The sequence below is a fragment of the Cygnus olor genome, chromosome 4 (assembly GCF_009769625.2).
Source record: "Cygnus olor isolate bCygOlo1 chromosome 4, bCygOlo1.pri.v2, whole genome shotgun sequence".
Classification (NCBI taxonomy): domain Eukaryota; kingdom Metazoa; phylum Chordata; class Aves; order Anseriformes; family Anatidae; genus Cygnus; species Cygnus olor.
In genome coordinates this window covers 2,507,486-2,534,813 of record NC_049172.1, presented here as the reverse complement: position 1 = coordinate 2,534,813, position 27,328 = coordinate 2,507,486, and the positions used below count along the sequence as shown (strand labels likewise).

Sequence of the window (27,328 nt, the reverse complement as noted above, 5' to 3'; positions counted from 1 at the left end):
AATTGAATAGAGAAGAAATCATGGAGCAAAAAGTGAGTAAACCAAAAAGATCCCGAAAAACTAACTGAATTAGTTACATGCAAAGCAGTATCTGGACAGAGATACTCTGCTTTCAGAGATATTCTGGAGCTACACTTGCACATGAAATGAAAACATCTTCTACACGGAAAGTTTCCATGACACTTCTGTGTCAGATATAAACACAACCAGTAAGGATTGTCCAACTCCCTAGGTGCTTAAGACAAAGAATCATTACCTTTCAGTATTTCTTCAACAATACTCAGGTTTCCAAAAATAATGGCCTGAACTCAGTTCTGAATACCAGGAGTATATGCATCAACACTTGTCAGTACAAGGCTTAAAAAAAAATAAATCATCCACACTTCAAATCGGAAAACACCATATCCATAAGTAATTCTCACGGTTGATTACTTTCACTGCCAGAAAACTAACTCTGTGCTTAACTTCATAACTTACAGTCATGTTTCTTTTTTTTTTCCTTAATAAATAACATTGCCTGGTTATACTTTTAGACCTTAAATCACCTCCTTTACGTAGATCATACCTACTGACATCTGGATGTTAAAGCCAGCCTCAAGTACTCTAGAAGTGACTTCTGTCGGCAGATACCAAATAAATACTAGTTTCCTGTCTCTGACTGTTATTTCCATGCATCTGAGAATGGTATTTCCCTTGTTTTAAAGCGTCTCAATGAGATCTGTGTTCAAGTAGTTATTTCCTGTCATCACAGGCTTTTCGAAGTCACTATTTTCCAAGATGCAGGCACTCATCTTTTAAGACCAACAGTCTTTCTTAAATTTGTGACTCTACAGCTCCTTAGTCCCAAAACACCAACCTGATGCCATTTTTTGTTTCAATCTGTCGATAAAAATATTGAACCAGACTTCTTTAGAACTCCTCTACAGAAAATCCCATCACATAACTAACATTTTACACTTTCATTGTGGTTATCAGTTTTTCTAGTACTGCTAATAAAAAATATGCTGATCTTCCTTAACAACAACAAAAAAGAGCACATACTACAGAAGTAAAACAGATGCCTTACAGATGGCAGTTGATGCTATGAGCCAGATTTGTGACTTCATTAAAAGGATATCAAGTGCACTTGGAAAAATCTACGTCTTAAAAAAATGTGCTGCACCCAAAAAGTGTTTTTCAAATGACTGTATGTTTCGATATGCTTAGCTAACTGTAAATATAATGTATCCATATCAAGCAATACAACATCTCTGTATCATAATGACTTATGATGGATTTCTTTAATTTGCAAGAACTTAAAAGGGCTAGATATCTGGATTTTGATTTAATTACCTTTCTTTCCTGACACCTGACTAGTGAGGGTAATCACCAGTACTTTGGATTTCTCATACATGAGTTCAGAAGTTGCTATCTTACCTTAGTTCAAAATCATTCTTCTAGTGGAATTTCCTAATAGATAATTCAGATGAAGAATTTAGCTCCCTCAATAGATACTTAAATGCTTCATCTGTGAACCTTCAATGTCAATTCCTGAAACGATAATCTTAGGTCTCAAATACTTCCATAAAGGCAGTAGAAAATATAATCATTTCTTCTCAATTTTGTGCTTAGTAATTCACAGAAATTATTTTCAGAGATTCAAATCAAGAAATGAGATGAAAATATTTTCATGCCTCCTTAATTTCAGAGTTCTATCCCTTTGAAAGAAAGAATTCTGATTTGGTCTTCCCCTAATTCTTTCCTCATATGCTATGCTCTTCCAGATCTTTGGTTCCATATCTACATTTAAAAAAAATCAAAACATTCATGACTAATTTTAAGACTCCTCTGCCAATACCAGAACTTCTTAAGTGTATATGAATACAGATTAAAATTGAAAGACTTTTTAAAATGTCATCCTAAGATTTCTTAACAGCATAATGGCACTCACCAAAAACAAAACAAGCAAACAAACAAAAACCAAGTCAGATACGAAATAGGTATAAAAATGGTATTCTTGTGAAGCTAAAAATAGGTACGTTGATTGTTAAAAAGTTTAGTCCTGAATTCTTTCTTGTCCTGATGAAATAACTAAATGCTAAATTTTTCTACTAATTATGTACTAATTGGACACCTGCCCTGGAACTACAAAAACAGTGATCTGTAATTTTTCTTTTTTTGACCATATTCTGTTTTCTCTGATAAGACAAATGGAAAATAGTTCCAGTGGTTTAGATTGTTTTTCAAACTCCATTCCTCTAAAGAAAAGAAAAAAAAAACTTGCTCACATAAAAGCTATAATGTGTTTACTTACAGACTGAAATCTAAAACTGATTCATTACAGCTTTGCTGCTTTACTCTGACTGGAGGGAAAGTATCAAAAAGGTAACTTGAAAGGGTTTTTTACCCTGAAGTATCTGGTGGCAGTCTCAAGACACAAAAGATAATTAACTGAAGAGGCCATAAAGTACTCTAGAAAGGAATAATATTATATATGTATTATTTTAGAAATAAAGCTAGGCTAAAACTGACACCTTTAAACCAAGTCACTTTTAGAAGTGAGATTTAATCAAGCTAACTAGGAAGAATAAATAGGAAGAAGCCTGAAAGAAAAGAGAAAGTTTTACTGAATTCTAACTTCAGAAAACTGCCATTCAGCAATGAATGTGCAATGTTCATAAAGACAAGTAACTAAAAATCTACACTGGCAGAAGATAAAGAAAAGCACTGAGATTGTCTTTGAGAAATTGTCCAATCAATTAAACTACATTTCTGCTTTCTTATAAAGATTGCATTTGAAAAAATGTTTTTAGAACTATTTCTTAAATCATACATATTTATGTTAACTTGACAAGTTCCTTTTTCAAAACATCTGTTATTTTCTGGGCTATTAGAAATTACTGAGTGGTAGTCAACTCACGAAAAAATACAGATAAATTCAGAATTTTATATTCATGGACTTGTTAATATTTTTAAGCACATACTCTTTATCATACATAATAAAATTTGTTTACAAGGGTTAATCTTTACCATTCTGACACGTACAAAACACTGTAATCTGTGACTACAGCTGAATTACCTTTCTCTGTACACTTCCCTTTTCACTATTAGTACGTCCTAGTACGATGTAGTATTACTACCCATCAAAGATCACTGCTTCAGAAAAGGCACGTGATAGCAATGCGAGAATAAGAGGTTGAGCTTGGTGAATGGGCAGCATGCACTGCAAGGATTTCAGGGTTACAGCTGGCTGGCTCAGGGCATGACTGCAGGAGTGATGGCAAGGGATGAGAGCAAACCTTGGCCAGGGCTGGAAAAAGCCCGCATGGGAACGTCTCAGGGTGCAGGGGGAAGCCAGAAGGAGAGGAAAGGCGCCTGGCTGAGCCTGGACAGCCAGCTAGGCACCCAACGGGAACCTCTTCAGCTCAGTAGCTTACCTATGACTTCACAGGCCTAAAATCATTACCTTTGCAAAGTTTTAAAAACAGTTTCTCCTTTTCAGAACACATTTACCATTTTCCTCCAACACAAAAACAAGAAACAAAGTGGCCTTCACTACTGCAATTATGCAAACAAGGAACTTTTGCAGCAAAGTTTATTGGAAAAATCTTTTTCAGGCAGATACACTGGCAGGGTTGGCGGAATAATTGATAGTAGAAATTGAACAAGGACAGAATTTTGTGCCTGCTGTCAAACTCCTGGCCTGTTATTTCCGTATCATGAAAAGTTTCTATCAGGTCTAGGACATGCCATTTTTTCCCAGACGGGGGTAAAAGATTTTGCTTTATAATCCTCTGGCTCAGTTGTACACCTTGGTAACAAAGCATGGAATTTGTGCTGATTTACGTAACTGTACCCATCTGTCAGCAAAGTTGCAATTGTCTGCTTGCATTTCTGATCATACATTCACAAACATATAAACACCGTATATGGAATAGCTGGTTTGCCAAAGAGGATCTGGACCCTAATATTGGTTTGAATTACTCAACAAAGCTAAGAAATATGATCACATGAAAACATTTAGATATTTGTTTTAACAGAGTTCTTCTGTGTACTTCAGCTCTTCCACTTCATCAGTTTATTACTGGTTCTTATTCTTCTTCCCTGGGAGGTTCAAATTCACAAACGTACTCTAACAATAATTACAGCAAGGCACAGGTGAACTACTCTAAAGAAAGATTAGCACTGTACACATAACCACAGCTTTCAACAACTGCACCTCTTCCCTCGTCTTCTATCACTTCACAATGCACAAATTTTGGCTGGGATAAAATAATGCCCGTAACTCTACTCTTCCTGTTTAACCAAATTTGCATGTGAAACCTCTAAGCCTTTGAGACTGCCTAAGAGAGCTTTTTCAAAGATTCAGTATTTCATTTTGAACTGTGGTTTGTTTGTTTTCCATTTACAATTATTATTAAAAGGAAAGAGCTGTTTCTTTCCCAGACATAAAACAATTAGATTAGTCTAAAAAGGTCACAACGACTAACTTACATTAGCTAAAAATGAAAAGGAGAAAAACTAACCAGAAGAAAAAGCAAGCAGACTGCCAAGTGCTTCTGTACCAAATATATGTGTTTATTTAAAACAGTGAGATTACTAGTTTTTCTGATGACAACTTTCAAAACTGTGCATGGGCATAGAAAAACAAGATGGACACGATATGCAGACACCTTGGGTATGGCATATATTCTTGTAACAGAAACACCCTTGGCATTTAATTCAGTGTCTGAAAAAAACAGCTCCAACTACTTAAAGATCGAAGTACTTATCTTTTTCTACTTGTTTTTAAAAACAAGGAAACAGAAAACACAGAAAAAAAAGAAAAAGAAAAGCCACATTTTTTAATGCTTTCCATGAATGTTGGAGTAGGGAACATACAGTTCTAGAAATAAAAGGAGGGGAGCTTTCTGCATCTACCTATCTTTTCTACAGCAGAACGGAATCTCATACACAAAATAAAACAGGATAAAATAAGCACCTCAGTAAAAACAACACTAATTTTACTGACATTGGTCTGTCTCTTTTTGCAACATATGCTGTTACATGAAATTCTGCAGGTCTCAAAAAGTCATAAGCAGTACTGGAAATAACTCCTCCTACACACTGCTCAAAAAAACTCCAAACACCTGGCGCAGACAGCTCATTGATGGCAGAGCAATAGCTCAGAGAAGATGAGAACAGTACACACTGCTCTAGGTGACCTGTTGGGATATTACATCTCACAGAATTATGGTGGAGCACCAGAGTATAAAGAAATTGTCTTGCCTGAAGATATTACCGTTTGATTTCTCTGAGCTGCTATTTGTATTTGTTATTTTGTATTTTCCACTCAATTTTCTAATCTGGTGTCTACTGTATAAAGCAATTAAATGTTCCTACCAATATTGGGATGCTTCAAGAGACGACAGATTCTAGCTTCTCTTTCCAGTTTCTGGTGATCTGCAACAAAAGAAAGCAGAAAGTTGCTTTTAGTATGAAGATGAACACAATTTGGCATATTTGCTTTATGAAGAAAAAGTACATTATTTGATACACTCTTTAAAAAAATACTTCCTTTATTTAGATCCTTTAAGACTTTACACTGAATCTGTGTGCAATACTGAAATTAGGTTACTGCATCCAACCACTTCTTCGATGGAGTACTGCAGGCACCGTTCCAGTAGAAAAATCAAGCTGCCAATGTAATGGGGAGAACAGGAAATATTCATGCCATGACCTATAATTATCAGGCAATAAACCATGTTGCAGCATTAATCAAAATAAGGACAACCTGAATCTCTAGTGCTATCTTAAATCCTACCTGTTAACTGCTTTAATGATACCGGCTGTACTAGGTACACAGTTCAACAAGGGGCAATCACTGTGACAACATGCCAGCACTCCTGCTACGGCACTTTCTCATGCAGTACCATGCTACAGGAACTTCCAGTAACTAATGACCAGCAATTACTATTTTTCCAGCAGGACTAATCTCTCTCACAGGCCGATTATTCATTAACCTGAACATATCCTGAACACTTAGGTCCAGGTCTATCATTTCTTGGTCCCTCCAATCCCTCTGCCATTTGATTCTTTTCAAACTTTGAGCAGAAGCAGCAGGCTCTAGGTCTGAACTTTCCTTGTACACCACTGAGGCCTAAACGACACTTCTGGAGACAAAATTTATGTTGAAGTCCATTTTACTTAAGTTGCTTTCTTTTTTTTTTCTTTTTTTTTGTAGCACACTTTTGTTGTATTTGCTCCAAATACCACCATTTATAATACTACTGCTGCTGCATTTTGGTTAACATTAAGTAATATAGTATTTGTTCTATATAATAAATATGAGTGTTGGGAAGGTGCATAATTATTTACACTGGAAATAGATGGAGGTTTTCAGGTATATTATAATGTCTAGTGTCAGGCAGTAAAGATCACAGACACACAAAGGAATCTACAGTTTGCAACACAAGCTAATAGACAAAAAGGTTTCTTTGGGCAATATGGATGGGGAATGAAGACAGAAAGACAGAACACATTGGAACCACTGATCAGAACGTGATTACCTGAGTATGGACTGCTAACCTGAAATACTTTAAATATGGTATGAAGAAATACTTTACTCTTTGTTCCGATACAAGGAAGATCACCTCTACACCTATAACTTCTGCATTATATATGAGGCTAGAGTCCTTGGGCTAAGTGAAATAAAACACACAACGCTTTCTAACTCTGATTAATTTTTGTATCTTATTAACATACTTCAGTTTGCCTTGTAAAAATTGGTTCATTTTGTTACCTTCCATAACAATATCACAATCAAAAGCCAACACACTCAACAGACTCAAAAAAAAAAAAAAAAAAAAAAAAAAAAAAAAAAAAGAGCAAAGCAGCATTTTAGGATCTTAGTTTTTAAGAATTATATACATGAGTTTGGTAGGACCAATTGAGACAATTATTTCCTGACTCTGTAATCAGTAACAACCTCCCTAGCCCCAAACTGGCAGAGGTAACTCAGGCAATAAAATATGCAATTTTGAGATAATTAAAACAGCCAGCTACTGCCTACTGTAATTCTGTAATTCCAACCGACTTCTAGTCCATTCATCCTCATTTTCTGCAGCACAATTTCTAGGGATGCTAAGAATGCTAAGCTTTTGTCAAGAGGCAGAAGAACAGCATACATTCAATTTCATAATATTAGCTAAAAATAGTTTTTCAAAATTAGAGGAGAAATAAACTGTAAAATGTTCTTGGAGATGAGGCTGTACTGCTATTATTTTAACCAGCTCCACTTGGATATCCAAGTACGCTACAATAACCCACCCTTCACAGGAGCTCAAACTTCAGATGTTATGCAAGTAATCTGGGTCGTGCTATCTCTGCAATCCTAACTATCTGCATTACATTTGAGAACACTCCTAACAACTGAAAGGGGAAATTCTTAGCTTTTCTTGCACCCCATAAAAACTTTAGTCCAACCAATAATTCCTGAGTTGAAAAACTAGCATTCAGAAAATAAAAAAGCTTAATCTACAAAAGAACATTAGGTATCACAATACCACAGCAAGAATGAATAAATTATCTGATTTTGTAACGCAACTCTTGTTATATTAAGGTCTATTATGGCATCTGTTCTTCCTCAGAACACCAACAGTGTTATTAAGTTATCTTTCAAAGACATCATAGTCCCTCTGATACCAGTCTGACATTGGAGTCTGTTGGAAAAGAGTCAAATAAGGTTCAAGAAAAATACACCATAAAATACACCTTAGGTGCCTGCATAACAATAGTGCAGTCCTGAAATCCTCCTCTGAGCTGGTGCTCGACTCCACAAATTGCCTTGGCACTCTTCCTTTCACCTTCCTCTTCTGTGCAGAGTCATACTGTCCCCAGATGAAGCTGTGCACAATCCCAAAGCTCTCCTTTCTGAATTATGTGAGGGCTGAGGAAGATTTGCAGGCAGCTTTTACAAACAGGCAGTCTGGGCTGTGTGGAAAACATACCTACTCTTTAAAATCAAGCATTAGGTACTCCACCTTTCAGAGAATTTAACAAAAACACAGAATCAGGGCAGTTACCCCAAAAGTGAGAAAACCAAATTCACAGCATGGTGACACAGATGGTTGTGCCAGCATAACTGAGCCAGGACAGCGCAGTGCAACAGCAAGGGTGGCCAGTGGCCTGTGCTGCTGCCAAAAAAACCTCTTACGAAATTGCAACTTTACTTTCCTGGAGATCACTTTGGCTTCAGACTGCCCACTAGAGAGGTGCTCTACCCACAGCTCGTCAGCAGGACAGATAGACTCAGGATGAGAGAAGCAGCAGCAGTGGGGCAGACGGCGCAGCAGGTGCATAACAGCAATTCTGGGTGCTTAGCGTGGAGTGGGCAGGCACCAGCTCCCTGCTGCCAGGATTGCTTCATGCAGAACGCATCAACAGCCCCTGCATGAAGTCCACAAGCAGCGACGGGAGCAGTGACCACAACCTAGCTATCTTCCCGGCAGGCTGGTGCCAGGAAGTTCCTTATATATATCCTGGCTGGTGGAACAGCACTGAATGCTAAGGCCTGGGCTAGGATCCTGAGTGCTGTTTCTCCTGCCATTGATGGTCCCTGTTCCTGTAGCCAGCCCAGCGAGGCTTGCAAAACACACAGAACAACTACCTCCTGATCTCAGGCACGACCTCTTAAGTGTGATTATGACATAAATAAAAAGACAAATAGTAACTATTCCAGTCCTCTGGGATTCTGTAGAGTTTATTAAAAAAAAAAAAAGAAAGAAAGAAAAAAGATGTCTAGAAGAATATATCTAAGATTAATTTACTGATGAACTTTGGACTTTTTTTTTCTTTTCTTTTTGAATCATTACCAAACAACAATTCAACTCCTATGCCTGCCTGCAGCACTTACTACTTACTACAGATGTTCTTAAAAACTCAGACAGGATACTAAAGGCTTATCCACGTAGACCCAGGTGTCATAATACAGTAAAGCGTAAGCCTGGAACTCTGAACATAAATAACTGTAACCAACTGACCTCTAGAAAGTGACAGAGTACAGCCTGAAGAGCACAGCCTGTATGGAAGTCGGACAGAAAACAAACACTTCCTCAATGCACTCAGCAGGATGTCTCCTGACTACAGCGTTTCAGAGTGTGTGGGGACAGAGGCACAAGCTGGGCAGGAAAATCCTAACCTTCTCCTGCTGGAGCTGTCTCAGGTGTAATAGGCATCCTTACAAGGGAGAGGTGCTTGGCAGACAACTCAGGGTCTGAAACATTCAGAACGGGGTCTGAAACATTCAGAACCAGCTCCTTAAAGATAAGCTCCCACAAATCTATGTGAAGTGAAGCAGACAGGCCTATTTTACATGCATTTGGAAAGCAAGCTATTAAATCATATCAAATAATAATGTAAGAGATACATTAAGAGTGCTTTCCTGACAGATCCTGACAGCTTAACATCAGGTAATTGTCCTTAATTAATGAACACTATTTTTTTGGGTGATTCACTTCATCCAAGCATTTAAGGCATACTTAATAAAGACATCAGTAAGCACAATTAATTACATCAACAGAGAGGTCAATGACAAACAGCGATGACTTTTAGTGCAAGAAGTCCTGTAAAAATTATAGCTATTCAGCTACTGCAACAAACTTTAAGGTAGGACAAACAGTCCATAGAAGACTTCAAGAAGTAAGGGGAAGGAGGGACATGCTGTGAGTACCCACTACACTTCTTGCATTAAAAACAAGCAAATCTGGATCTGTGCCACAAGCACTGCCATGCAGCTACAGCAGGAGGGAAGCGAGGATGGAAATGCCAAAGCACTCTTCCAAGAGGAACTGAGCATCAGTTTTCAAATACAAACTGGCCGGCGGCTCAACCAACACAGAACCTGAAGCGTAAAGAAAAACAAAATAAATAAATAAATAAAAGGGGAAAGCAGGCAGTAACCATAATCAGATTGCTCCAAGACATCATTTTTACAAGTAGCGTTTGTGCGGCAGCTTTTCATGAATCAGGTGGGAATCTAAAACAGAGAATGACTGTGTGCAAGAGTAAAAAGACAGGATAAGTTGATTTGGTAAGAATGCTAAGGAAACATCAAAATATCCTGGACATGGCTGCCATGTAACTCTTAAAAGGAACGCTATTGTAACAAAATAAAAAGAAAATGTGAGGACATAATAGAGAAATATATTGAATAAAACTAACTATAAAGGCACAGTATTTACTTTTGCATTCTCTGAAAAGTTAAGATTTCCAAAGTCAAATAGTGATCAAGTAGGCATTGATTCAGTACGAGAGACTAAGGCAAGGCAAACACTGACTTCTGCTGCTCTAGCCATCCTCTCTAGACTAACGGGGTAAACCAGCCATAATGTAAAAAATGTCAGCCTCTATAGTCAGGATTATATATTTTTTAAGTACAGAAATACAGCAATATTTTTGCTCATAGAAATGCAAGTATTTGGTTTCTACATTGCAAATCTAACTTGATATGTTGACAAGAAATTTTGTCATCTGTTTGATAGAAAAATAAACGCTATCCTGCAATATGAATGAAATAATAATCCAAAAACAAACAAACAAAAAACCTCTGAAAGCAAATAACATGCAGCTTAAGCGTGTGTTGGACTCGATGACCCTTGTGGGTCCTTTCCAACTCGGGATATTCTATGATTCTATGTTTAAATATCAATTATTTAAGGAAGGAGCTCTTCTGTACATTTTCCTCTCTGTAAGGGATGCTATTCTTGTGGGGTTTTTGTTGTTGTTGTTTATCCTATTTAAAAAAATAAACAAAGCACATAAAAAGCTAGTAGTTTTCCTTCAAGTTACACACATAAGAACATTATTTTAATACAACATTTTTTCCTAAAAGTTTGTGAGACTTTTTGAAGCCCAACAGAAAAGTAGAGCATAATTCAGCTTGTTTTCTCTACAATAATTGTACACTTTTAAATAAAGTATTTGAAATTAAATTGCAAGATTTGCTGCGGCACAACTACTATCAACTTCACAAATTTCTGCAAATACCTGCTTTGGAAAATAAAACTGTTTGGAATTTTTGAAATATGCTAAAATTGAAATATGGTGCTTTAAACCTTCCATAAAATTATCATGCATCACAATAATTGCATGCCAAGGTTAGCTCCAAAAATAATAAGAAATAGACAAGTTTAGAAAAAGTTGTTATGGATGACAACTCTTAGGGTCAATAATTCAGCATCAGATGCTAAAATAAAATGAAATAAAATGAAATGAACTAAACCAAACAAAAATAAAATAAGCCTGACTTGTAGTTAGATATACGTGTTTAAATGAACGATGATAACAGATTTACAACAAAATATTAAAAGTGATTTCTTTCTTTAAAGTAGTTAGCACTAAAGGCTTATAAAACTTTTTAAAACTGGAGGAAAAAACATGAAAGGGAACTTCATTATTTTTTCTAGATAACTTGTACTTCCCACTATTTTCACTCAATTTTAACAATAAGAACAATTGAATCACTTCTACATATGTTAACAATTCATATAGTTTTTATACTCTTTATAGTCATAATTCTCTGTGAGGCCTGAAAGCCTACACAGATTCCAAGAGAAAAATTGTTAGCTTAACTTTCTTTTTATGTTGATTTTGTTAATAATAATAATAAAAAGTCAAAATGTAATTTAATATTTTGGAAGTCCAAAATATAGAAAAGATTTTTAAAAGTCAGCATGGTAAGCTCAAAGTTCTTTTAGAAACATACACTCTTCCACCAAGGTTTTATGCTAAGATTTTTAAATTCAGTTGCAGCAGGTTTGAGACCCAAGCACACATTACAGCATCTTGCTGCCCATCAGCTTGGGCTGTAACTTAATCATGGGCTGATCAACTGCAATATTATACACAGCACAGAGGGAAAACTATCTGAAATGCAAAGTAAACCAAGCTTGTTTTAGAAGAAAGCTGGAAATATGATCTTTGCCTTAGGAAAAACAAACAAACTCCAAGGGACTGTTAGTCATTTGGCACAAGATGTTGTATCTCCAGTCTGTCACTAGCACTACTTTAAAATGTTGTTCTGTATTCTCTCAATTTACATTTACAGAATTAGCCAGCATAGCTAGAAAGCTGGAAAGTGTTTGAGTCTTCTATGAAGTGCTAAATACATTCTATGTCAACTCTTCAGGGATAACATAGGATAACATACAATAAAAGGAATTACTTCCTCTCTGACTTTGAATATAGAGTTTAAAGTTTCTTTGCTATAGTTGCTATACCATGGCTTCTGAATTGACACTGTATATGATTAGTTTCTCACATACACTAAACATTTTCATTGGTCATTTAATTAAATAAAACTCATTTGATTAGTACATTCTTTTTATGTAGGACAGTTACCATACTACAGCTGAGAGCATTGTGAAGCTACAGAGAGCTGTCAGGTACTACCTGAGTAAGACAACCTTGAGTGTAACTCACAGCATGCATGATGAACTTTATACAAATGTTTTTCCCATGCTGGTGGACTGAGAGTAAATTAAAGAAGAACAAGTAAACTGCACAATTTATTATGAGAAACAAAACTCTCAAATGACAGCACAAACTAGAGGGAGCTCTTTTGTTTAAATGAAAACAAGAGTCTGATCCTGCAAAACTCTTGATATCACCAAGAGTTTACAAGCCTTTTTTAAAAAACAAAACAAAGAAAAAAAATGCAACAACCAAATTGTAGCTGCACATGTTCATCTAGTGAAATACTTTGGAATCACAGCCACTGAACAACATACTCCTTGCGTTTATTCAATGACATACCTAAATTCTTTTTGCCTACTGAACTTCATATTGCTAACTCTCATGTTTCACCTAGTACCTTCCTCTGAAAAATATACTTTTGCCTTCTAAAAATAATACAATTTCTTAGAGCTAAAACTTCATATTGTAAGGTCTGCCAATTAAAATCACCCAGTGAATACAAGTGTTTCTAACATTTTCAGCTTGCCCATCAAAGCAAGGACAGGCCCTGCTTTGCACACACACAGCGTTCCAAGTCAGAGGAGCTGTGCACGTGCAGGCTGCTTCAGACTGTGCCACAAAACAAGAAGGTAATTGACAAAGTGAATTGTACTCTTGTACTAGTAAGAGGATTTCTGAAGTTACTCACCATGCTGAGGCAGGGTTAACGTGCAGCTTTTCTTTACAGACATAACAGTGTGCTCTAATGACAAATACCAGAGCCGAACATTTGCTAGGTATGACCATTAGGGTAAATTCCTAGTGCATGTTTTAATAACAACTGCTTATTAATAAATCAAGCCAGCTCTTGTCATAAATTACAATAAAATCATCATGCTCATATATGCTGCTGGATGCAATGGAATATATGAGGGCTACATTGTTATTATTATGAATGACTGCATTACATTATTTACAGATTTTCACCCCAAACTTAACTAGTATATTGGCTGCTGCCAGTTAGGTGGGGTCTGGTGTCACATACGTGATACTAAGACAAGCTGCATTTACTGCATTTAGCTGCTTTTAACAACTACTACTCTGATATATCTGCTATAAAAGCAATGCTAAGTGAATTGAGATACCTCCTAAAATGCACATTTTGCCATGAGGCAGCAGAAAGAGAGGTTAAAACTCCTTCAGTTTGGGACTTAAGTGGATGTTAAGGTCCCGAAGATGACAGCTGCACTTCCACAGAAATAACTGAATCCTTAGAATTGCTAGAAGAGAATCAGAAACAGTCTGAGTAAGTCTGAAGTACGTAAGTTTTTGTGGGGAGAACCAAATGCCAATTTACCACTGTGGGGTACCCAAGAAGGAGACCTGCTTTTCAAGCCCACATGTTTCTTCTACGTGTTTCAGGAAATAGTGTTCCTTCCCTCCTCCACTCAGTTTATTTACAAGCACTTCTAACTGAATGCTTTACATAAATATCTATTTCTGTTACACTGTTTTCAGCCAGGTTTCAATTACGGTTGATCTGAAGGCGAATGTCAAAGGGCAGGTCAAACTGAAACACTCCAAGCACTCATCTCGCAGACATCTGAAGCTTAGAAGGTGTGCCACTGCACAGAGAGCTGAAGAGGAAAGAAGCGTCCTGCCACGATCAGTGTAACCAGAGAAATGGCCTAGCAGACAGCAAAACCCTAAAAATCCTAAAAAAGTTTTTGATAGTGACTAACAAAAGGTTTATGCTACAATAATACCACAGGAAAATCTCTGAAAAAAAATGCACTGAAAATGAAATTCAATAAAAGGTCACTTACTAAAAACAAAAAGTTAATTCCTCACATTTTAACAGTATATAAATTGTCAGCTAAAACCGTGTACACTTGTCAGTATGAAAAGGGAAAAATGATTATCTGTAAGAGAAAGCCAAGTTTTAATGCCAAACATATAATAAAATGGAAGCAGATAAGAACAGATTTATATACTTAGTTCCTTTGCTGTCATGTAGTTGCCTATACTTGATTACAAAAATGTCTCCTACACTGTCTATATAAGAGGCAGTAAGAAAATTAAATGAAACATACAAATAAGAAGCTCATAAAGCAGCACAAGAAAGGCAGAAGAAATTTCTATGAATTCAGTATTATTTTATGAAAGCAATTCTCCGTTTATGACCAATGGTATCTATCACAGCAACAGTAGTCATCAAGATTAGAAAAAGACCATTGTCTGTGAAACACTGATACAAATAGAAAGAAGATAGCAATGAGAATAATGAAGCTTTACCGATGAACAAAATTTCCCAACCTTCCAGCCAGCTACCTGTGACATGCAGCCAAGGGAAATAAAAATAAAAATAATAATAAATAAAAAAAAATGGCATGCACCAAACTACAAAAGTTTCAGCATTTACCATAACTCATGAAAGACTCTGAAACCTGAAGCAAACAGAATACAGATACACAAAATTTGGACCACTGAAGGACTGTATGAATGTAAGACTTGAACTAATTTCATATGAAACTTCAATCTGTAACTTCTCTCACTAAAATCAGATAGTCTAACAGTCCAAAATCTCATATTACAACTTATGATGTCTAGATCAGAAAATAAGACCATTTATATAGAGTTCGTATTAAGTAGGCAAATAAAATAACAAACAAATTAAGAAATATTAAAGCCTACTTTCTTACAAAAACTTACATATAGAGAAGAAAACTGTTTCTTGGTTTAAGCCTTATTTTACAGTTTACGAGGGATATAATTTATGTCTTCAGCATATATCTCTTCTAATATCGTACCATGACTTTTAACACAAATCACTGATCCTGCACAGACACCCATATTGAGCTTATCACAATGGTAGGAATGTGTCCACGGCTCACCTCCTATCAACACAGCTATCTAAAATTGAACAAACTTCTCCAAAGCTGTTTCTTCCTAACAACCACCTGTAGTAAATATTGTGGGTTTTCTATTGTTTATTTACTATTAAAGCTTGTATCCAGAGCGAACAATTGAAGTGCACTTCCCCAGTACTCTTTTATATCTGTCTCCTTCCGTTGCCAGTCAGTTATGTATTTTTTTCCAGTATTGACTGGAAATAGTATTATTCAGTGCGAGTCAACATATGTTTTCTAATACAGCTCAGCTTGCTCAGTCTTTGTGAGGATGGTCTTCACAAGCTGCTTCTTACCTAGAGCAGTACAGTTCATTTTTCAGGTTTCTACATTTTTCTTTATACAGCAAAATTAAAAGAGCTCTAAGTCCCAACAGACTCTCTTCAGATTCCACCACAGCATTAAAAGCTTAAAGCCTACCCCAAAACATCTTGGCCCTGTTACATTCTCACATAGAAATCACAAGACTATCACAGAAATTCTGATGCTGGATGCATGAGGACACAGCTGTACTTTCTTTCTCGTATCAGGATTATTTTGATGAAAAAGATTGTAACTTGCTCACTCTTTCTCCTTAACAAGAAGAAAAAAAAAGGCCCTATTAAAAGGAAACCTTATGATGCATTAAAATCTCTCTCATCTTACGTATTTTGATTTCTATTGGAATTTAAAACAGAAGTTTCCTGTTTAAAACTGGTATCTTCAATGAAGGTACAAAACCTTTACCTAGTATGTTCTGCTAAAGAAAAGAGTTTGGCAAAACTTGAGTGCCACAATCTTGGAGCATGTTAATCAGCACAGCTCCATTCCCAGGGGAGGTAAATTAGGTTACTTTTAACCACGAAGAATCACGAGTGACAATGGTCAAGGTCTCTTGAGCAGCACACCACCAGCACCTGCTTTACTTCATGCTGAGAGAAGGCCAGCACAGAACACCAGCGATGACTCCAGCTTCTCTAATACCACACAAGAAGAAACAAGGGCAATTAAACAAGGAGGTCTCAAGGCACTTTGGATTTTGAGGAACTAAACCAAGATTTCATTCTCCACCCAGAAGCTAACAAAGCACTTAGCTAGTGCAAACGCATTGACAGCACCTACACACAGTGAATAACACCACTTATGTGGACAGAAATATTGTAAACAAGCTTCACTTGGGTGGCTGACAGAAGGAACAGGCTCTTCTTTGAGAACATTTGCATTTATCCCTTTACGAAGTTACAAAGGCATGAAGTATTAAACAATGTTTTGTTTTTAAATGCAATGCTGCAAACCTCAAACTAAGTAAGAACACCCTTACCAGCATAAATTCACAGAATTTTATCTGCATGCAAGCAGAAAGAAAAAAAGAAAAAGGGTAGTGTTGCTGTGTTGCTGCAACCAAATCTAACAAAGGACTGTGCTTGTCCTTTATTAAGTACTACACAGCAGTCTAGCTTCTAGGCACTCGGACTAGGCAACAGAAAACAACAATGACCATTCTGTGCTTCTGTTCTTCATTCCAATCCGGGAAAGAGCACAAGGTGTTTCAGGGGATCCTGATTCTCAGTAAATAGAGATGCCTCTCTATGTTTTCTAGGATAAATAACTTAATCTAGCAGCCAGCCATCACCAGAAGAAACAGTTCCACCATAGCTGGCAGATGCTCCTTCTCTCATCTGCTGTGCCAGCCCAGGTGCTCACCTGTCCTCTTGCCAAGCTGGCTCAGACGACTCCGCTGGCAGAAGGCAGCTCAGTTCTGGGACTTGCTCACAGCGGGCAGGAGATGAGTACAAGCATGTGGGGTTTGCAGGTGCCCTTTCAGCACAGCTAGCTACCAGCTCTTGGAAGCAAGCTGGGCTGCCTGCCTCACATCCCCACACCATCGAGCCAAGACATCCAAGGTGCAGACAGCACTGGGAACCCACTGCTGGGCTCTGTGCTGCTCACCTGCTAGCCAGCTTCCTCAATCAACTGTGCATTTTTCAGCCACCTTTTTGATACATTATACCCTCCATATTCACAGTCAGAGGAGAATAGCTGCCAGAGCCTAGCCTACGTCCTGAGGCTCAAGTGCCCAAAGCTGCATTGTCACAGAACGTGACCTCTAGGCACCTAAGAGCTCACCAGATTAAGCCCTTGTTATCTTCCAGAGAAAGATCAAAAGACTATTTTGTGAAACAAAAGGTGTTTAAGGGCTTTGAGCTGATAGTGAGTCAAGTGTCCGACAGCTCTGAGTCTGCTTAAGAGATGAAGCCCTTTGCTAGGAAGGTAAGACCTGTTCCACCTTTCCTAGACAGTTCAGTTACCAGCTAACAACCCAACAGTTCAGCAGTGCTGGGCTATGCAGAGACATACTTAATCCTGGGAAAATTTAGGCAGGTTCCTGTTAAACAGCAAGTTTCACAAGCACAACATAGGCGTGAGGCACCTGAGGTCTGCTTATACCCTGCTTCAGATGTGACCCTAACTCACTACTTGCGGGTTATTTGCAAGATTTGGGGTTTGGAACTCAAAACAGCTTAGATCCGTGAATGTTTCCCTGAGCAACAAGCCCTCTTCTTTTTGTTCCTCCTCTTTATCACAGGATTGCTATATGGAAACAGATTTTTTTTTCAATCCATGCAAGGAGGAGGTATGCAAAGAATGGGCTGAGACTCTTCCTACCAACTTGTGCATTGTGCAATAAAACCCATTTCCAAGCAATGTAATGAGGACACAGCTCTAAAGGTGCCCCACCAAGACCACAAGCACATCTAGAACTGCAGCAGACTTCAGACCAGGACTTCTGCTTTACACAGGTCCTCTGTATTTTATTTTTATTATTTAATTATTCAAAAAGAATATATCCTTCTTAAATAGCTTCGGGTTTGGTTCCACAGCTTGGGCTAAGTGCATCATCCATCTACACCAGAAAAGGCCCAGCAAAAGGCAGACTTCCCACAATCCTGCTCTCATCCCATCGGCCATACAGGGGAACAGCAGGCAGACCATAATCTTTGACAGGAACACACTTTGTCCAAACAGGCCTTCCCATCTGATTTTTGGGGAACAAAAAGGACTGGCTGGAACCAGTCTATGGATGATGCTGCTACAATATCAACACAGTGATATTGACGGAGATAAAAGTTAACAGAGCTCTCCCTTGGGAAATAATAAATGTGCTGCATGTAGTAAAAATGTGTAAAACTGAAGTGTTAAGATTACAAGAAACCCCCTTCCCATGTGTGTAACTCCTAGGCCAAAAAACAGCTGCAAAAACTTCTGTGGGAAAAACTGGGTGCATTGAGCACATCGTGGCCAGCTGGTCAAAATGGGCGATTCTCCTGCTGTACGTAGCATTAGTGTGGCCTCAAGTTGAGCACTGTGTGCAGTTCTGGGCTCCAGAGTATGAAAAGGATGTTAAGATACTTGAATGTGTCCCAGGGGAGGGCAACAAAGCTGGTAAAAGGGCTGGAAGGCATATCCTGGGAGGAGAGGTACTTGGACGGTGCCCTCCATAATGGGTGTTACCTTCTGGTTAGCCCCGAAGGGGTCTGGCTGTTACACTTGAACTATTCCATTCTAACCACAGAAGAACCAAAGAAAGTTTTTATAGCTCATGGTTATCCAAATGTTGCCAAATGTCATGGCTGAGTGACCTGCAACAGTAGCCATAACCTTTCTACACATTTTTGTCTGCCAGGTATGCAAACCTACTCTTTGTAATGCAGTGGAGGGACATGGGTTAACAAAGCAATACAGTGTCTCCCACCACCACCCTGATTTTGTCAGCTTCTCTAACAAACATATAGAGCACAATAAAGCATTCTAGGTATTGGGAAATGTAAATATTTGTGGTTTAAATGTATATTGTGCAAGAGGAATGGTGTTACAACAGTGCTTTGCTTTAAGTCTAGGAATGTGGTTTACACACAACATAACTGCAAGGAGTTTAAAAAAATGTATTTGATGAAGAAGTATAAAGGCTCTGGAAGCAGTCCAGTTTCTATTTCTGAGAACTGTTCATTCTGTAAGATGAAGTCATTAACAGAGACCAACAACATTACCAAGCCCCTGACTGAGCTGGTTCTTATGAAAAATAACTTACAGCACTTTGCAAGTCATTTTCAGCATATAAGAGAAAACAAGCACCACCTTTATTCATGTAGCAGTACATCGTGCAGCCCTTTCAATTCTGCATTATTGAGTGCATGCTACAGAAAAGCTTACAGACAGACCTCACTTACCCCCCTCCGCTTTTCTTCGAAAAGGCAAATGCTAAGAAATATGGTCTTTTAATTCCCCAAAGCAGCATTTCAAATTGGATGCCTTAGTATTCACTACATGAGAAACGGTACTTACTGCTCTCCTCCTACCACTTATAACTAATAAAGTGGGACATTCTTATAATAAATGATTACAGACTCTAAGAGTGTCTGAACTGGCCCACCCCTCCTAAGGTTTCCTAAACAGAAGCACATGCCAGGTGTTCATTGTTATAAAGGCATCTTTTCCATAGATACCCAGGTCCATAATGGATAAGACAACAACAAAAGCAGAGCCAATTCTTTTCTTAGGTCATTGGTCAAAAGCATCAGCAGTCCAGAAATTAGGGCACAGAGTATGCCTCCAGTTATTTCTGTGGCTATGCTCATGTATATACTTCAATTCAATCAGGCTTCTGAATATCAAGGAAAAGCAAAATGTACTAATCCAAGACACTTTGTAAAATAATGAATAAAACCCACACCTGTTGATCTTCACAATTCTGCCCCGGGGCATAAAGAAAACAAAAGGCACATTTGTGCTCAGCTGCGAAGACTGCCAACAATAGCAGTTTTCAGTTGGCTAATGTTCCTGTAGGGCTTTCTTCCACTTCCCACCCACTTTCTATTTTAATATTTTAGCGTTCATAGTGTGTTGAAATTCGATAGATAGACACTGAGCCTTCATTCCTACCTACAGAGCATGGGCTACACAGCTAGAGATGGTACAAGTGTTTTCAGGCCGCTTTATCAAGATACTTTAGCCGCAATATCTATGACAAATATGACCCAAAAAAGTGTAGGATATTCCTTTGTTTCTCCTGTTTCCAGCACCGCTGCTGAAACCAAGGAGCAGATGATTTTCTGTAAACTGAGACCACAAAAGAAGAGAACATGTAGCAATAACAAAGCACTGAGCTGAAAAGATATTTTTTTCCATATATAATTTTTGTTTAACAATGTCTAAAATCATTAAACAAGCCAAACAGATCAAGAGAAAGGGGTTAGTAATTCAAACTGGATTTTACTCTAATATCTGAAACCTTTAAATGCTTCTTAAAAGCGAGCATTCACACAGTGCTGACTTGAAGCTAATAAGTCCTAATATTTTTTTTTTCCCTTTTAAATCCACAGTAAATTACTATATAAACAGCCAGCTGGCGATTTACTCACTCCTCTCCTTCTGAGAGAAGAGACTCAAAAATGCAAGAAGCTTGCAAAAAATCAGCAGAACTTTGAAATGGCTGCACTATCCCAGCAAGCCATACTGGCAGAACTGAAAGCACTTTAAACAACAGTTCCTAGAGAACATGCAGTTATCCTTTGAATGTGTTCCGCCTCTCTCTGGGTTAAGTACCTTGTTCATGTCTGAGGAGATAAGTCTTTATGTTTTTTATATACGTACATATTTATTGCATAGTTACATACAGTTTTTATATATACTATATAAAACAGTATATCTACTGAAATTGAGTAATATGCTGTAAACCTCTTCAGTGCCAATGTAAACAGAACGGCACTAAGAGCCAGTAAGTGCACAGCTGATCTCCTGGATACCTACAACTCTTTGTCAACCAATTTTCACCTGACATTTAACTCTTAGTGTGTCCCATCACCTCTGCTCTGTATCACCTCCCTTATTCTGATCTTCTGTTCAGGGCTGCATCCTCTACCACCTCCCTAACATATCTTCATGTGAGACCTACATTTGCCCTAACAGGAAAACCTGAATGCGCCTTTCATCCGAAATCTTCTCCTTACTACTCTTCTGCCCCTACAGCAGTATATTTGCCTTTGTGACTCAAACTTGCAAAGTCTTACAACCCATAGTCAGCCAAATCATTTTACCTGTTCCCCTTTAGGACCAAAATTTATTTTTGGCAACAACTCTACATACAGGACCTGCACATTTTTAAAAGTAGAACAATAAGAAACAGAAGAATAAGAAAATAATAAATAATTCTTCTGAGACTTCTGATTCTTCTCTTGCCTTAGCCTCAGATTCCCACTTCTGTCTGGAACATTATTATTTCAAACTGTGGCCTCCCAGAACTCTCCTCTCTGATTATCTGGCAGCTTAAACCAGCTGTTCTCCATAATTTTTGCCACCAGGCCCTCCCAGAGTCCCTTCGTTGACTTGTCACTTCCTGTATGAAGTTTATATTCTTGTTTTTGAAAGCTCTTCTAATTTTGTTCTTGTGTCCCTTTGTTCTCTGCATTCTCCTCTTCCATCTGTAAGCAAATGGACATCCTTCAGCTTGCACGATGGGCACTCCTCCTTTACTTCACTGCCCTCCATTCACTTTTGGTTCTCATTTTTACACTGCATTCCCTCTACCTCTAATTTTTGAATTTATGCTGATAAATGTGTGTGCATACGCAGTATTGCTCAATTTGCCCTTTTATTTTACTGCTGGTTTGTTCAGATTTTTTTAAGCTTCCCAATGATGATTCATATCCAAGTAGTTGAGGCATTAAACACAAGCTGTATTACAGAATATGAAAGCTTACTTCACTTAGTCTCAGCAGGAGTTAAAGCTGAGCGAGCAGCTAATCAGAGCAAAAGTGCTGAGACTGCTTTAGTGCAATGCATTTCAGCCAAGTGGCATCTTCAATTTTTTCAGATTTTACAGAGGAATATCTAACAGCTCAACAACTGGAGTTTTAGTTTGCTTACGGTGTTTCTGCATCACACAATTTGACAGGTGTGGAAAACTATATTAAAGGCGAGTAATGCAAAGAAAATTCTGAATGCCTCGTAGACTGAGCTTCTAAAACTAATACTGAAATCATTTGTACGTGCAAATGCTGCTGAATCAGCACTTTAGTTCTATGAAGACTGTCTGAAAGCCTTTCTTCATATCCCTTTGTGCTAATAATTGCAAAAGCTAGGTGATGTGTTCACAGACTTCACAATTTGGTTTCCTCAATCAGTCAGAAACGTCTGAACTGAAAGGAGTATATGCAGCACAAATGAGTTGGCATGTATAGTTAGTAGAGATGACAGCTTCATTCCACGCAGAGGATGCTTCAAACCTGGCAAACAGCTTACTAACTGCCTGCTTTTAAAATGCAACTTGGTAAACTTATTAGAAAACTTATAAAATACAGCCGTTTGATGGTGAAAAAACTATATCAAGAACAAAAGGTTTTCTTTTCCAGTCCTGTGTTTCAACAAGTCAGTCTACCAAGCACCACAGCATCTGCTTGCCCTCAAATACTTCACTGGAGAGAGATGGGCTTACATACATACTTAAATGCCTTGCTGAACTCCAGTCCTACAGACCCCATCTTAAAAAGGAATAGTACAACTCATCGAATCCACGCTAATGGCATTATAAACTCTGAACAGGTACGTGCTTGATGACTAAAATTTTGAAAGCATCTTCAAGTATCTAGCTTCTATTTCCATACTAGCTTATAGTAGAACATGAAGTAGTGAATCCCAAATTTTCGAGATCCAGAGTTTCGAGATTTTTGAGTTAACTGCTGCTTATGGTGAATTCTCATGCTTCTGAGCACACCTATACAATATTTGAAAGTGAGCTAGCATTCTGGATTTTCATCACTGCATACATGCTTCCTGTAACTGTTGCCACAAAAATAGCATAGCTAATACTAAACATTATTCTGATTTAGTTTAGTATGTGAAGGTAAGATAGTTTAAATTTTGCAAAGCAAAGAACTATTTTCCACTCCCTCCAGACCCCAACCAGCATCTCAAGAGCTTGCTTAAAACCAATAAAAATAAAAATATACTGAGGCTCAGATGAATGTGTTTGGTTTCTTTTTTGTCACTGGACTTGGATATGTCTTTTGTTGTGTTTTTTTTTTTTCTCCATTTGCATGAAACACTTAAACATATCGTCTCATAGAAAAGGCCCAGCTGAAGGAAAAGAAGTTCTAATGTGCAGTAACTCTGAGTACTTCTTCCAGACAGTATTTGAAAAATTAGTAATCTGAAGGGAAGGAAGTTCAGGTGATTTTTTTAATGGTTCTGAACTCTTAAGGGGAGAGAAGTGGGAAGAAAACTCAATAAGAAAAGCAAATTTCCCTTTGCCTATTTTAGGAATGAGAACAATGTGTGTTTGCGGTATGCTGCTGCTGAGTAATCACTCAACTGACTCAAAATGCTGTGCCTTCCCAAATTATACACAGAAATAAAGATGAGGTGTGAACATGAATTTGGGATGGGTAGGCTAAATAATTTCAGTCACTGTAAGGGATGTTCTCAGGCATTACTTCATCCTGGTAACGGAAAGGTGGAAAAAAAAAACTATGGTTAGCATACTCAGGCTTGTGGGTTTGTTTTATTTTAAGTCTAACATCCTGCTCAAACATATTGCTAATGTTCTACATTAACTTACATTTTGAGTGTCATACAGATATGTAAAATATTGTAGCATTTTATTGGACTGATTTCATCACAGCTGAGAAAAATAGTTGGAATCACTGATCACACAAGCAAAGACTTGCTTTAAGAAGTGAAGATTCAATATACAAACTTACAAACATGATAAGGTCTTATTACTTCCCAGGGATATGGGATGCGGGATGACTAGTCTCACCACTACTTTCAGAGTCATTTACTCCAAAATTCAGCCAGAAGCTCTGCAAGCATGATGGCATATTGAATTCTCAGTGAAGCACTCACCGACCCAAGAACACAGATAGCAATGTAAGGAGACTATTCACCTTCCTTCTGAATGTTGGTAAAACAATACTGTCTAATAGTAAAAAGTAGTAAGTGCTGCTTTCTATAAGCCCTGTCAGACACAGCAATACATAAACTATGGCAGCAAATGAATTTTTTTAAACTTGAAATAAATCATGAGCTACTGACCGATAGTACCTAGTTTTAATATAATTACTACATGTAAGACACTGGGACATGATAACTGCCTAGGATACCCACTTGCCTTGGACAGACATGAGTAAGTTACGACATGAGTAAGTTACTGATTTTGAAGCTGCTGCAAAGAACACCTATTGAACTGTAAGTTCCCACTTTTGAAATGTTTATTTTTAGAAAGTGTATCAATGATCATCTTTTGCCATGACATCATTTCTAGAACAAGATAATTGCATTAATTGTGAGGGAGAAACATTTTTGTTTTTACAGATGAAGAGCAGCGTGGATGTTCAGCTCACCAGTAGCTTATGTATGCCAGAATACTTGATATTTAATAGAACGGGAAAAAGACTAGAGTCAAAAGCAGAAATTCCACTGTGCTGAAAAGGTCAACATCTCCTGTAGTCACTGTTACTTTAAAACTAAACATTACACATGACTTATTCCACCAGAGATTAAGGGCTTCCTTTATGCAGATCCACTTGAAATCACTGACATTTATCTTAATAAAGGCACATGGACTTTAACCCCTTTGAAGAAAACAACTGTAGAACTAGCATGAAGTCCGAAAAGAACAAAAATAATGGTTTGGCAACTATTGCTATGACTCAGAGGAAATTTATTAAGCACATCAAAGCCTCAGCTTTTCATAACAAAAAGAAATGCTACGAATACTTAAACACATGCTTACAGGAAAATGTCTTCAAAAACAAAACAGTAGGCTGTACTAGTATTATAGGGCTGAAAATACTACTGCATTAATAAAAATATCCTAATGACTTAACCTTGGCATTTACTGACTAGTAGGTCATAAGCAAAAAAAGGTATCTATTTCTACGTGGCCCACAAAAAAAGCTAAAATAGTAATAACAATCAACTCAACAAATGGCTCCACATTAAATAATAATTTTACTATCTTCCTTCCACTAACTTATTATAAAATAAGTGGCTTAGGACTAACCCACCATATTAATTTTTCTGCTGCTCTGCCAAAACATGGTCTTTGTTCATAGGAATAAAAATTCTTCTCTTCAAATACCATGTGCATGAATAGGTTTTCATCAAGTGAAGCTTTATATTGCAGTAATCTTGGTATCAGGATTCTGATGCGATAACCTCCAAGCTACAAGAGTATGGTCCTAGGTTCAAAGTCAATCACCGTGACATTTTTAAAATCATTTTCTTTTAATTCAATTCACTAAGTTTGTAAAAGTTTTTTTTTTTTTTATTTTTTTTTAAACAAGACTTGGTTTGTGTTCTTTCTCAAACAGAATAAAACTCAGAGGGCTACTGTTATTACTGTTAAAGTATCACCACAGTAATTTCAGTCAATACTAACCAGTAAACCCTTTATTGAAGGTTAACAGGTTGATTTGTCCTAACCTAGAATTTCATCCCTGAGTTTGAATAGATCTCATATCCTTTCTCAATTTTAAACAACAATTCAAATCTACCACAGGTGACCTAACCATAAAAACACAAAAGTCTCTAATACCTAAAACAGAGCATAAAGGCCCAAATCCTTCAAGTGTTTTGCCTCCTAAGTCCCACTGATTTCAGTAAGAAATTCATACCTAAATTCAACAGTTGCCACGATTTCCACTCTTTCTACAGATAGTTAATTAAGATGCTTCCAGACATGTCTGAGATTTTTTTTAAATAAGCTGAGGATTTAATAAACAGGATTTCAAGAACAACAGTCACAAATAAAGCTAAACTAAAACGTTATCAGGTATTTCAACTTTTGCTTTTGACAAATTTCTCAGGTTTTATGTGTAAACAAGCTCTCTTAATTTATTGTGTGCTTTCATTAGCTTCTGGATTCTGTGCCATACATTATATCCAAAAGATAATCAAAATAACTGTAAGTATATGGAAATTCTGTATCAGACACAGCCATCTACTGCAGGAAGTCCCATGAGACAAGCTATCCTCTTTAACAGTCATTGGGTGCACAGAACCTGCGTAAAGGGACTGAAGCATTTCCCACTGCTAACTAAAACTTGGGTATTTGTACCTGTTGTATTAATCCCCCAAACTGCTAGCCTTCCCCATCTACTGAGCTTCTTGGGAAACACTATAAAAATTGGGTTCTCTCCTCCCTGTTGGCAAAAGGAGCAAGTTAAGTAAATCATTCTTTGCCTCTGGAAAAAAAAAAGATCCTGGACTACAGGGAGCATGAGAGAAACAGAACTGTAAGGAAAAGCAGTCAGAAGAAAAAGTACACCCTACAATATAAAAGATTGCTTGACACATTTCAGTTTCTCACAGTGCCAGATTAATCACTGGTACAACTTCAACATATTAACAATATTAAATGATCATATTAAAGATATGATCAGTCTTATAAAGCTACATGCAGCTTTCTGATATCACAGCTTTCAGGGACAGTAAACTCAGACAACAGGCCATTCTATATCATGAATTTTTATCCCTTGTTCCTGCAAAGAAAGACACTAGGGAAGATATTCTAATGTTCAACAGAATGAAAATGCTGGCACGGTGACTAATATTAGCTGTCTGAAAGGGCAAAACTGGGATATTTTAAGTGGGAACCATCACACAGTATTTGACTGACATTACAGAAGACAAGAAAGTAATCAATATAATTGGGAAATCATTGGATTAGCCTGCTGATTTAGAGAGAATAAGGATCTAATAGAATATTTATAGCAACACGAGTTCAAAATATCCACGCCATCACTTTAAGTCAGCAGTGTTATTAATCTGATCAAAGAGAGCGTATTTGAGGTGTTCTATTGCCAAACCTTGGTCGTTGATGCAAGCATGCCTTTCGTTCTTTTGCTAGAGCCCTGTGCTGTGATAGCCAACACCCATGATCCTCAGAAGCCTAAACCCCACCTAAATAACAACAAAATGCAACTCAAAGTCAAATGGAAGATTTTATATTTACTGTGTGAAAAACCACC

The 27,328-nt window shown here is 37.4% G+C and overlaps 1 protein-coding gene across 28 annotated transcripts in view; it reads right to left on the bottom strand.

Moving 5' to 3' along the window:
- CAMK2D (calcium/calmodulin dependent protein kinase II delta) overlaps positions 1-27,328 on the bottom strand; it is a 167,740-nt gene that overhangs the window by 97,096 nt on the left and 43,316 nt on the right. For all 28 annotated transcript variants that reach the window (XM_040554666.1, XM_040554663.1, XM_040554669.1 and 25 more), the window contains exon 3: positions 5,362-5,421. In XM_040554666.1, coding sequence (XP_040410600.1) covers positions 5,362-5,421 — 60 coding nt within the window. The remainder of the gene's footprint in view (positions 1-5,361; positions 5,422-27,328) is intronic.